Source organism: Phaeodactylum tricornutum, chromosome 17, assembly GCF_000150955.2.
Source record: "Phaeodactylum tricornutum CCAP 1055/1 chromosome 17, whole genome shotgun sequence".
Taxonomy (NCBI): domain Eukaryota; phylum Bacillariophyta; class Bacillariophyceae; order Surirellales; family Neidiaceae; genus Phaeodactylum; species Phaeodactylum tricornutum.
The window spans coordinates 325,816-337,744 of NC_011685.1; the positions used below are offsets into that span (position 1 = coordinate 325,816).

At 50.9% G+C, this 11,929-nt stretch overlaps 4 protein-coding genes across 4 annotated transcripts; 3 read left to right on the forward strand and 1 right to left on the reverse strand.

Moving 5' to 3' along the window:
- Positions 1-455: 455 nt before the first annotated feature.
- On the forward strand, positions 456-1,870 carry PHATRDRAFT_1174 (predicted protein; the record flags this gene model as incomplete). The annotated part of the gene is made up of 2 exons (XM_002182781.1): positions 456-906; positions 1,020-1,870. Coding segments are annotated over 2 exons (1,302 nt in total), but the record flags the coding sequence as incomplete, so codon positions are not given.
- A 2,182-nt stretch (positions 1,871-4,052) lies between these two features.
- On the forward strand, positions 4,053-6,115 carry PK1 (pyruvate kinase 1). Its single transcript, XM_002182782.1, has 2 exons — positions 4,053-4,585; positions 4,704-6,115. The coding sequence occupies exons 1-2, from the start codon at positions 4,136-4,138 to the stop codon at positions 6,027-6,029; spliced, it is 1,776 nt and encodes a 591-aa protein (XP_002182818.1). The 5' UTR covers positions 4,053-4,135; the 3' UTR covers positions 6,030-6,115.
- Positions 6,116-7,128: 1,013 nt separating this feature from the next.
- On the reverse strand, positions 7,129-8,704 carry PHATRDRAFT_29532 (predicted protein; the record flags this gene model as incomplete). Its single annotated transcript, XM_002182910.1, has 3 exons — positions 8,608-8,704; positions 8,384-8,504; positions 7,129-8,329 (listed from the first exon to the last, which is right to left on the reverse strand). A coding segment is annotated over exon 3 (711 nt), but the record flags the coding sequence as incomplete, so codon positions are not given.
- A 1,014-nt stretch (positions 8,705-9,718) lies between these two features.
- On the forward strand, positions 9,719-11,201 carry PHATRDRAFT_48400 (predicted protein; the record flags this gene model as incomplete). Its single annotated transcript, XM_002182783.1, has 2 exons — positions 9,719-11,073; positions 11,144-11,201. The coding sequence occupies 2 exons, from the start codon at positions 9,719-9,721 to the stop codon at positions 11,199-11,201; spliced, it is 1,413 nt and encodes a 470-aa protein (XP_002182819.1).
- Positions 11,202-11,929: the final 728 nt, after the last annotated feature.

The following is an 11,929-nucleotide window of genomic DNA, read 5'->3' on the forward strand; positions in this document are numbered from 1 at the left end:
TGATGTGAAATTCTTAAATAGTACTAGCAATGAAACGCAGATATACTTAGGTGCAGTTTGGTAGGTAGTTTCTTTTTACAGTCTGTAAGAAACATCTGGCATGACAAAGCAAGTCTGAATCTTAACGTCTCGATTCATCCACACAGCTTGTCCCTCCTACCGTTCTCAACGAAAGAGAGCGAGATTACGGTAATCGCAGCAGCTATGGTATCGTGGCGAAAGTTCAAAAAGTTGGAATTCTAAGCAGCCCATCTGTCGTTCCATTATCGTTTTTTTGGCCCTGTCTTTTACGGCTTACTTCTTGCTGAATAAGAAATATCCTTATAACTACAGCGGGGTCAACAGGACTATAGATGACAGACAATGCCCCGCTGGCCGACACGTCAACGGATATGGAATACGAAGATGAGGCTGGCTTTGTGGACACAGAATCAGGCTTCCATCTCGAACTTCCGATACCTACCATGAGCATTTGCATCATGGTTTGCGGCACACATGGTGATGTGTTACCCTTTTGCGGTCTCGCAAAAGCCTTGCAAGCCAAAGGGCATCGCGTCCGTATCGCCACGCACCAAGTACATCGCCACATTGTACAATCCAAAGATATTGAATTCTATCCCCTCGCTGGTGATCCCAAACAACTCAGTGCTTGGATGGTGCAAACCGGAGGATCTGTTTGGGGAGAAGCCATGCATCCCAACCTTATTCCAGAAAAAACCAGAATGGTTCGGGATATCATCTTTTCCGCCTGGCCTGCTGCGACGGCGACCGATCCAGAAGAAGCTGACGCCAGACCGTTCGTGGCGGACGCCATTATTTCTAATCCACCTGTTATCGGTCACGTTCACGTTGCGGAAGCCCTGGGGATACCTTGTCACATCATGTTTCCGCAACCCTGGTACTATGGTGAGTTGTATGCGGGACAATATTACACGACTCATACAGAATCTACACAAAGTTTGGTTAATTATGTGCAGGAATACTCACATCCAATTATTTGTTTTAATCCTTCTTTGTAGGCACAAAGGACTTTCCTCACCCTATGGCCGGGCTGGAATACGTCCGGGGTCGGGCACTGAACATGCAAAGCTACACTGTATTCGAGTCGCTGATGTGGGCCAACTTTAACGGTGACATCAATCGCTGGCGCTTTCGTACGCTACGATTGCCACGAGCCTATGCCTACGCCAATTCGGCCAATCACGTCAGCACAGCACATATACCATTTTCTGCCATGTGGAGCCCAGCGTTTGTGCCGAAGCCCGACGATTGGCCCGACCAGTGCGAAGTAGTTGGGACGTTTGTAGTGGATCAAAAGAAAGGTTTCGACGTCTCGCCTTTTGCTGATTTGGAACAATGGCTAGAGGAAGGAGACCCGCCCATATTTGTGGGCTTCGGGAGTATGATGATCCGAAAACCCCAAGAGTTGGAAAAAAAGATCAAAGCGGCGGCTCATCGAGTTGGTATACGCGTGCTCGTTCAGTCTGGTTGGTCCAAGCTAAACGTCGAAGACGGGAGTGACCTATTGAAGAACGTTGGACCCTGTCCACACGATTGGCTTTTGCCCAAGTGTGCAGCGGTTGTCCATCATGGTGGGGCTGGTACTGTTGCTGCGGGTTTGCGCAATGGACTACCCACCCTTGTCTGTCCATTCTTTGCAGACCAATTCATGTGGGGATTTTTTGTTGAAAATGCCGCAGTTGGTCCAAAAGCCTGTCCGGTGAATGATTTGACGTTAGAAATTTTGGTGGAGAAGCTCCGTTTATTGGCCTCGCCGCAGATGAAAAAGAATGCTGAAGCCCTAGGAGCAGAGATGGCGTTAGAAGACGGTATTCAGGGTGGTTTAGATCATTTTCTCGACAGTCTTCCGCGTGATAGTATGCTATGTGACATTGGATTGATCATGGGGGAAACAAAGCATGCACGGTATGAGCTGATCGGAACGAATTTGCGCTGGAACGGAATCAAGGTCAGCTCCGAAGTTGCCGCATTACTCGCGGCCGAGAATCACATTGACTGGAACTCGTTCTGGTCATTGTGGTGTCCGACTATTGGGAAGTTGAGCGACAAGCTGTGGTGGAGCGCTGGAATCCGTCGGCACGCGGTCACGTCTTTTAATTTGACGGGTCATATTAAGACCTTTCACCACGGCGTTTGGGCTGGGACAATAGGTCTTCTTCTGGGAGCCTTTACATCTGTCGCACAAATCTTTTGGCAACCTGATCGTTTTGCAAGATCTTCTGGGGCCCTTGGGTGTATTTTTGGATTGCTTATATCTGTTTTCTACGTTGTCGGTGTTGCAGTGGCCTCTGTGCTCATCTTTTTTGACCGAATCGCGACTGGCATCAGCAATGGCTGCTTTGGCACGGACCGTGATTACGTGTTAGACCCGAGTTGGAAATCAAGGGTTCACGATACACCAATAATTCAGTCTGAGGTGGATACTTTCGTCACGCAGGGAATCTCAAAAGCTCGACAGAATGAAATCATGAGAGCGCTGGATATTGTGGTGCAGGCCAGGGTTGTTTTTGAATCCGCCAAGCCCTTTCATCAGAAGAAGAACACCCATTATCTGGTGGTTCATCTTACGGATCTCATGAATACTTTGGATGAGTACGCTGTCAAACGCAAATGCAGGATGCCATTAACGAGAAATGAAGTACTTGCAATTAAAGGGCGTCTCGAGGCCATGACCGTGCACGCTCCTCCTCCGGCACTTCGCCGTGCCACTCGTTTTCCTCGCCTCCAAAGACTTCGTAGAGATATAACACAAAGATTCAATAGCGACGATAACATCCTCGAAGGAGAAGAAGCAGAGGACGACCGCGCTATCGAGGACTTTGTTTCTGAGTTGTCGCTTAACGATTCCGCTGACCTGGGAAAGGGGGCCAAATTTGCAGAGGATAGAGTTAATGGCAACATCCTTTCGGAGTCCTCGATCAAGAGCAAAAAATCAGTTTCCGAATCTTCGTACTCCCATCAGCTGATCAAGGTAATTCGTAGTTTGACGCCAGATATGTTTCAGAAGAAGGCCGAAGATCACGAAGTGAGCTTTAGTATGTTCCTACTCGCATTACAGAGTGTGTGCGGTCCCCGATGTTTCCATAACTGTACAACGTCTTCTAGACAGTCTATGATCGTTGGCTCGATGCGGCGCATCTCTGCGCGGCCGGCAACGTCAAACGAGTATGCCGAGTATCTTAACTGACAGTTAATGCAAAAAGCAGGGCTTCCATTCATTTTCCATTAGGATGCACTTCTTGGTCCTGGTTTCTACTTTGCGTCAGTGACATGTGGAATTGGTTTTCTACTTTTCACGGTACACTACCACTTATTTGATAAACTGTGACAAGCAGTTCTGTTTGACTGTGAAGAACAATATCCCAAACGTAGAGTTGTTGCTTTCACAGTCAGTTAGTTTGGTGTAGCTTGACTAGATTTGGTCCTCTCCGGAAATGGGTAGCTCTTTTTGATTGTCTGCAAGCAGCCGGAAGATATCGGTGTATGAGTCAATTAACATAGGTAGGGGAATTCGAAAGCTATCGTTTGTAGTTACAGTTAGAGAGAATTGGTTCGTGTCGTTGGAGGCCATTCAAAAACGTCATACGCGGCCATGGTGACGTTAAGGAATCTGGTGTCCTTTTTTACTGTTAGCTTTAGATCGCGTGTTGCGTGCGCACTTCATCCAACGTGTCATCGTCGCTTTTCGAATGACAACTCTAAAAACTGCGAGTTTGTCACGGTGTGCAGAGAGTCGAAAGATCTTGATACTTTATACATATTGAAATGACGTAAGTGTCTGGGTTTTCATTCTCACTTTCGTGTCGGGACTGACGTCCTGTTTTCCGGATCTTGATGTTCGCAGGCAGTAAGGAGTAGGTGGTGGGTCTAGGGGCCCGTCTCGCGTTGATGGGTCGCGATCGGCGTTTGACGACAGTTTCCAGGTTCTTTTCCCCTGGAATGGACTCACGTCAACACGACGGAACACGCCTAGCTCCAACCAGCACGCCATCAAGCTTATCCTCTAAAATTCTCCAAATTCCTTTCGACGTCGCCTCTGTCCCAAGGAGACAAAAAAGTATCTTTGATAGTTGGAATTGGTACCAACTGTGCTACAACAAAAGCTTTTACAATCATGAAACTTTCTCTTCTCGCGTTGACGTTCGCTTTAGGCCATGCGTTCGTTCCTCCTTCCTTCTTGGCGTCGCCGTCGTCTCGTAAGGTACTGTCATCCTCGCGATCGGCGTCGGTAGCGGCCAACGCTGCGGATGTGTTGGCAAAGACAACATCTTCTTCCAGCACACCCAGTTCTTTGATGCCCAAGGAAACAACAGTGGCAGCGGTTCCCAAGGTCGCGCAGCGTTGGCGCAAGTCGACGAAACAAGTCGTCACGCTGGGACCGGCTTCGAGCAACAAGGAAATGATTGAAAAGTTGTTTCTCGCCGGGGCCGATGTCTTTCGTCTCAACTTTTCCCACGGATCGCAAGAACAAAAGAAAGAACTCCTCATCATGATTCGGGAAGTGGAAGAAAAATACTCCCATCCTATCGGTATTTTGGGAGATTTGCAGGGTCCGAAATTGCGGGTACGTATCTGCCCCAACGCACGCTGGTAGACAGAGAAATCTTGGGGTTTGGCTTCAATCTGACGGTACACACCATTCTTTTTGTTCCTCTCTTCTTTGACAAATGATCGCTTTTTAGGTTGGTGAATTCTCCAAGCCGGAGGGTGAGTTCTTGGAACTCGGTCAGAGCTTTCGCCTCGATCTGGACAACGCCAAGGGTGACAACAAACGCGTCCAGCTCCCCCACCCCGAAATCATCAAGGCATCCGAGCTCGGGCACGCCTTGCTCGTGGATGACGGTAAGGTCAAGCTTGTCGTTACGGCCAAGGGCGATGACTACCTCGAATGCCGCGTCGATGTCGCCGGGATGATCAAAGATCGTAAGGGAGTCAACACGCCCGATTCGGTGCTCGAAATCAGTCCTCTCACACCCAAGGATCGCAGTGACTTGGAGTACATGCTTGGTATTGGCGTCGACTGGGTTGCGCTATCTTTTGTACAGACTCCGGCGGATATGGTGGAGATCCACGCCTTGATCGACGAAAAACTCCCTTCCGGACAATTCAAGCCCGCCGTCATGGCCAAGATTGAAAAGCCCAGTTGCTTCTACGACGACAATCTGCAACGCATTGTCGGACTCTGCAACGGCATCATGGTTGCCCGTGGTGATTTGGGTGTGGAGTGCCCTCCCGAAGACGTGCCCTTGCTACAAAAGGAAATCATCGACGAATGCCGCAATCAAGGACGTCCCGTGATTGTAGCTACACAAATGCTCGAATCCATGATTGAAGTACCAACACCGACCCGTGCGGAAGCCAGTGATGTGGCCACGGCTATTTACGATGGCGCCGATGCGATCATGCTCAGTGCCGAATCCGCCGCCGGAAAGTTCCCGGAAGAATCCGTCGCTATGCAACAGCGCATCATCAACCGCGTCGAGGGTGACAAGCACTACCGTTCTTACTTGAAACAAAACGAGCCCGATCCGGAGAATACCCCGACCGATGCTATTATCACGGCGGCACGTCAAGTCGCGAAGACTATCGGTGCCAAATCGATTGTCTGCTTTTCACTACGAGGTTCGACCGTTCTGCGAGCCTCCAAATCTCGTCCGGGTGTTCCAATTCTAGCCCTGTGTCCGTTCAAAGAAACTTCAAGACAGCTAGCTCTCAGCTGGGGCGTTTACTCCGATCTACCCAAGGCCGGCTCGTACGGATACACCGTTTCGGAAGAAGACATGTTCAACTACGACCGACCCATGGTGGAAAAGAGCACGGATGACTTCGACCTGGTCCTTAAAAATGCCTGCCGTGCGGCGTTGAAGAAAGGATTGGTCAGCGATCCGGACGATCTGCTTGTTGTGACGGCTGGCCTTCCTTTCGGTACCCCGGGAGCGGCAAACATCATTCGTGTGGTCCCTGCCGCCGGCCCCAGTTGTTGGGACGGCGTTTGCCGTGTCGATTAAGGCTAAGCTCGCGCCAAAGTTCTAGAAAGTGTTCATTTTTTCGCAGTCTATAACCATATTTAAAAATTAAAAGCAAACGTTTGTGTTACGTCTTCTTCTTTGGCTTACTTTTGCGACCTTCCTGTGCTTGTTTAAGTTTCGATTGCAAGGCTGCAGACGCTTTGGTATCTCTTTGCTTTTCGTGAGCCTTCGGCTTGGCAATTAAAATGCCATTGACAATGGACCGGTAACCGGATCCCGGAGCGTCAATGTTTCGGCCGTGGGAGGTTTGAACCTTGTCAATCTGTGCATTGAGAAAAGCCATGTCATCTAAATCGTCGAGGTTTCGGTCATCAGAGGATTTGGTGGAAGACTTAACTGCTCCACCTAACACTTTTCCATTTTTCTTCTTGGCTTGTTTTGATCGTGGAATCGATGCAGCTGGCAACGACCTCGGAGGAGCGATATTTGTCTGCTGCCGGTGCCGTGCCGCCCGCTCCTTGGCCAAATTTCCTAACAGAGAGTTCATTGCAGGCGTTTTTGGGGTGACTTCCTCGCTATCGATTCCATCTTCTCCATCTTCTTCATCACTAGACTCTGGTAAAGTCAATACTGAAAAGGTGCCAGTTACAGATTCGTCGACGTCTACATCTAAAGCTGGCTCCCGATGATTGCTAGATCCGTTGTTGCCATCAGTTTCATCGGCCCCGGCAATGCGAGGAGAACTGCTCGATCTATCATATACTTCTGTTTCCTTAGTCGACATCGTCCAAGGAATTCCAATAGTCATATGTCGATCCACCCCCTCTACCCCCTCGCTCTTGTGTACGAGACCGGAGTGTTCCGCCAACTCGTGAAGTGCTTTACGATCGCCCTTTGACAACCCATTGCTTAGTCGCATTTCTTCGCCAGGCTTGGCATTTTGAGCAAACGCTTGGACTTTTCCAAGAAGTTCAGATCTGAATCGCGCCAGCTCGATACCGGCCTCGTCCTTTGCTGCTTCTGATTTCAACGTGGACTTCAGTGGAATCGCTTCTGTCTCTTTTGCTACTATTTTCAGAAGCTCCGCCTCTGCATGAGCCAAATCTGCAGTAATCTGTCCTTCATCGGCCCCTTCGACAAACTCAAGAGCTGCTCGAGTTTCACCGTGCTCTTCAATCCAATCGACAAGACCCCTGATAAAGGGACTTTTCGAAACGGTTCCGGAATCACAAACAACGCAGCAATGGCGTTTCGCCCTAGTCACTGCAACGTTTAAGCGGCGATTGTCTCCGAGAAACCCAATTCCATCAACTCCACCTCGTGCACTGCTGCGAACCAGGCTCAAAACAACAGCTTCCCGTTCTCCACCCTGAAAGCCGTCGACGCTCCGAATTTCCAAGTGCGGAGCATCCGGCAATAGTGCGGATCGCAACAGCTCCACTTGCCCATTGTACGGCGAAATAATGGCTATTTGCTCTTGTCGTACGCCCATGTCCAGCAGTGTTTGTACGTGTTGGCGAACAATCTGCGCTTCTCCTTCGTTGAATCGTGAACCGGCAGCGTTTACTGACTCGTGCATATTGCAGCCAGTAGTATCAATTAGAAGAAGTGCAGCATTGGACGCTGCGCCAAAACAGTCTTCCTCTTCATCCAAGCATCCGGTTAGTTGCGCTAGCGTGCGACTTTGGACGTTTGTTGCCGTTTGAAGGGCACCACCGTACAGCGCCTGACTGGCCCAGTCCGCGATCAGTTTGTGCATGCGGTACTGTACACGAAGCATTCGTGACACTCGACCCAGTTCTCTCTGCGAATCGTCATCGCCATACAATTCCATGGCACGCGCAAACATGGTCTTTCCCAAGCCTTGTTGAACAACACGACGGCTGCTTTTGATCGTGGGCGGCAATTGCCAGTGATCCCCGGCTAGCACGAGCTTTCTCCCGCGCAAGGCAGGAATCCAACAAGCCGCCTCCAGGGCCTGTGCCGCTTCATCAATGACGACCAAGTCAAAGTCCACGTCATTCAATAGCTTATTCGCTGCTCCGACGCACGTTGTCAGTACCACATGCGCATGCTGCAACAGCGAGGCGACCACCTTTTCTTCCCGGACCCGGACTTCTTTCCGCAGGGCTTTGATCTCGCGGTAGGCGACACGCTTGTCACTGTAGCGTGCTTTGGAATTCGAAGCAATGCGTAGAAAGTTTTGCAGCTCCTGGCGAACGTCAGCCACAATCTCGGTGGCATCCGACGCTTGGACCAAGGCTTCGAGACTGTAGGGCAGAATGTTGGCCTGCAACCGAGCCGGATGACCCAAACGTACCACACGCAATTTCGGCTTGCTATTTTGGTCTCGCCGTCTGCGGGAAGCGGCTGGTGGAGCTCCCTCGGAAGACGCGACGAGTTTGGCCAACACGTTGTCCACCGCCACGTTGCTGGGGGCGGCCACTAGCACTTTCTTGTGAAACGTGTGGACGGCCTGTTGGATGAGTTCAACGACTGTCGTTGTTTTTCCAGCTGCGAAAAAAAAACGGGGAAATAGTAAAAAAGTCGCTGGGTGTCAGATCGAGTGTGGGATCCAAAGCCTTCCCGAACCGTTGTGTGCCTGGTGCCTACGTACTTCCGGGTGGACCGTGAATCAACGCAACGGGTCGGTGGTTCGTGTGGCAAAACGCAACGGCCGCCAACTGGCTGTCGTCCAACTGATCGTTGAGCGGCCGAATCACCGGAGCTGCAATCCCGTTATCGTTGTGATCGGGTGACGGGGCTTCAAAAAGGGCACGGATCACGGCGCCCGAGACCGGATGGTTCGTCCCGTTCGTTTCCAGATCGTTGAGCGCTCGGCCAATCTTGCGATGAACTTCGACGGAACTCTTGGGTAAGAGGGACAAAGGCGGAGGCCCGAGCACTTCGTCATCCCCTTCTTCCATTCGCTGATTATGGTTCCGCGAAGGAAAGAGGGCAATCGAAATACTGGTGTCCGTCACCTCACTGACGACTCCGGACGGTGACTGTTTGTCAGTCTTGGCTCGAATTTCAACTTCGTCACCGGTGGTAAAGCGGTGGGATGGTAGCAATCCTGCGTCCGACCCTGCAGTGACGGCAATGGCCGTCAGTCGCACCACAGTCCTTCCGTACAGACCCACCGAGACGTCCCGAGACTCGAGACGGTGCAGAACGTCGGAACGCACCGCGTCGGACGACGCATCGTTCCCGCTGTGCGTTCGGCGATTGTGACTCTCCCCACCAACCGCCTGGCCTTGCTCCGATTGCAGCTCCCATTCCAGCCATTCTCGCTGACGGGTACAGAATTCACGTATCGATTCCATCCAACAAAGAACTGATTGTTGGGAAACCGGGAGAAGGAATTGTGCGCCGGACCATGGTCGACTCCTCCGTCGGGCCTGCGATATCGGGTCCCGTACCAGCGTGACTGTTGACAGGAACACAAAAATGAGCGATTTGGATTGGTCCAAAAACGTCGACTATCCGCGCACAAGGAACTGCCGTTGCTTGGGAGTTGTCCTGGTATGGTACACCTCCGAGACGTTGCATTTTCTGTTACCCGAAATAAGATACGTGGGAATCTAGAGTTATTGCCAAGCTTGCGTTGCGAGGAACAAAAGACCACTGTGTCCAACAAAGAAACAAAGCCCCAATTTTGGTTGCTTGGGTGTGTGTGTGTGTGTACGTCTACGTGTGTGTACGTCTACAAAACCTGTTTGGGCATCATGCACGTCGCTGTGGATGACTCTAGCCAGTCTACATCGACGGGCATTGTCTTCCCCGCGGCCAAATGGGCTCGTTTACGCCGCGTCAAACTGGAACAAGATGTCCGAATGGACCGGATGCGGACGCGATCCTGGATCAACCTCGCACCACACTGTCGGACCAACCAAGGGACGTACACGCACGTTTGCAATAGCATCCAAGATACAGTATTCCGTGGGAACATTCCACATGCTCTGAAACAAGCATCGTCCGAAGTGTTGACGTTTGAACGAGGAATGGAACCGGCAAGCTTTTCCCGGGAGGCAAGGGATACCAAGACGTTCCCATCGAGTGCTTTTTCTAGCTTATGCGTCCCAAACATGCGAGTTCGTGCACAAGAAAGTACTACCGGTATCTCCCTCCGTACGTCATCCGAGCCTTCCGGCGTTGACGGTTCCGTCCACTCGGGAGACGACAAAAGCCATACCCCATCCGTTTCCTCCCGCCCCCTGTATCATCGAGCCAGTTCCCTGCAACATCTCAGTAACCCCAGAGCGTTAAGCGCACTTTCCAAGCTTGCTCCTCGACCGTCTCCTCTCCAAAACGTACCGTCAACGACTCCCCGGTGGGTTCCGGATCACATTGCGGTCCCTAATTCTCGATATTCGCCTTTTCCGGGAGTGGCCCTTTCCGTCGACGATTCGAGTTCCGCCACGTCCACAGCTCCACGACTCGAGGAGGTTCACGCTCTTTTCCGTCTGGGACATCTCATGGTCGTGTCTTCTCAAGGAGCCAGTACTCCCGAATGTGTTGTTGGTTCCGAAAAGGCTTTGGCGAACACGAGCACCGCTGACCCGAAAAGACCGATTGGGATTGGTACCGGAAACGATTCAGCGTTCTCTTTCCTCCGACGATGGAGCGTTTCTAGGAATCTTTTCGTTTTGGTCTGTGTGATCCTATGGTACGACCGAGACTCGGGAGTATCCTCCAAGGGCAACCTGGACCCTTCCGACAGGACGGTTGCGCTGCCAGTTCCGGAATTGGATGCTCCGGCTGTTTATCTGGAATCTACCTGTTTAGGGTTCCCGGATCCTGGTCGGAAAAAAATCATCCCTGGTGAGATCGTGCCAGCTTTCACTCAAACTATACGAGGCAAGGATGGCTATACGATAGCGAGTGCCTTTACCGAAGCGGAGGCGCAGCTCACCGCAGCCTTTGCGACTCTCTTTCAGCAATGGGACAGCCACGAGCAATCTATGCTAGCCATTGTTTTGGGCCAAGAGACTGAGCAGCAGTCGGTAGTACAGGACATTCGCCGTGACCCACGGTTCATGTCCGTTGTTGCTCAGCAGTGTACCGAAATACCGGAAACAATGTCTTTTCTCTTTTCCAATCCTCGTCTCGTTTTACTTCCCAATCTCGATACGGTATTAACACCTACACAGTCGAGCGATCGTCCACTATTTTGGAAACGACCACTGGGGATTCCTTTGCAATTGGTAAGATCGTTGAGAAGGATCTTGCACGAAAAAAAGAGTTCATCAACTCGCAGACATCGATGACTATTTATGTACGATTAGCACAACAATTTTGATATCCGACCTCGATAATAACGCATGCGTTTGATGTGCACGCCCAATGGAAGTGCAGTTCCGCAGCACCAATTGATTTCTTTCACGTTGTATCATAGCTTGTTGATGCGATTCCGTAACTGTTGAGCACGCAACGACAAATCTTCACATTGGCGGGTCAGATCCTCGATTCGCTGCTGCTCAGTTTCGACGAAGCGTGTGTAAGGTGCAACACCATCTCGTATTCTCCGGTCGACGCATTCTAATTCCTGATTACACACCTCCTGAACGTCTTCTTGCATGTGCTGCGCCCGAGCATTCCACAGAGCTTGATGCCGATCTGCCAGTGTTGTGCGTCCTTGTTGTAACAATAGTGCTTGTACCACCACTAGAGAAATGCTAGTCGGTAAAACGGACCCGGTACTCAGCACACCTGAAGCCAATCCCACTACGTTTAATCCTAACCCGATATTAAGACCAAGAGAGGCATAAGCCAACCGTTGCCAATTTTTCAACAACGCCGTCTCTTCCCGAATTACATCCTGCTCGGTTACGTGCTTTTGTACAGCTAGGAGTAAGTGTGATTCCAAAACGTGTCTCGTTTCTTCATATCGTGACGCCGCAGTGACGCTGCCCACCAAAGACTTGGACGAGCTCGAC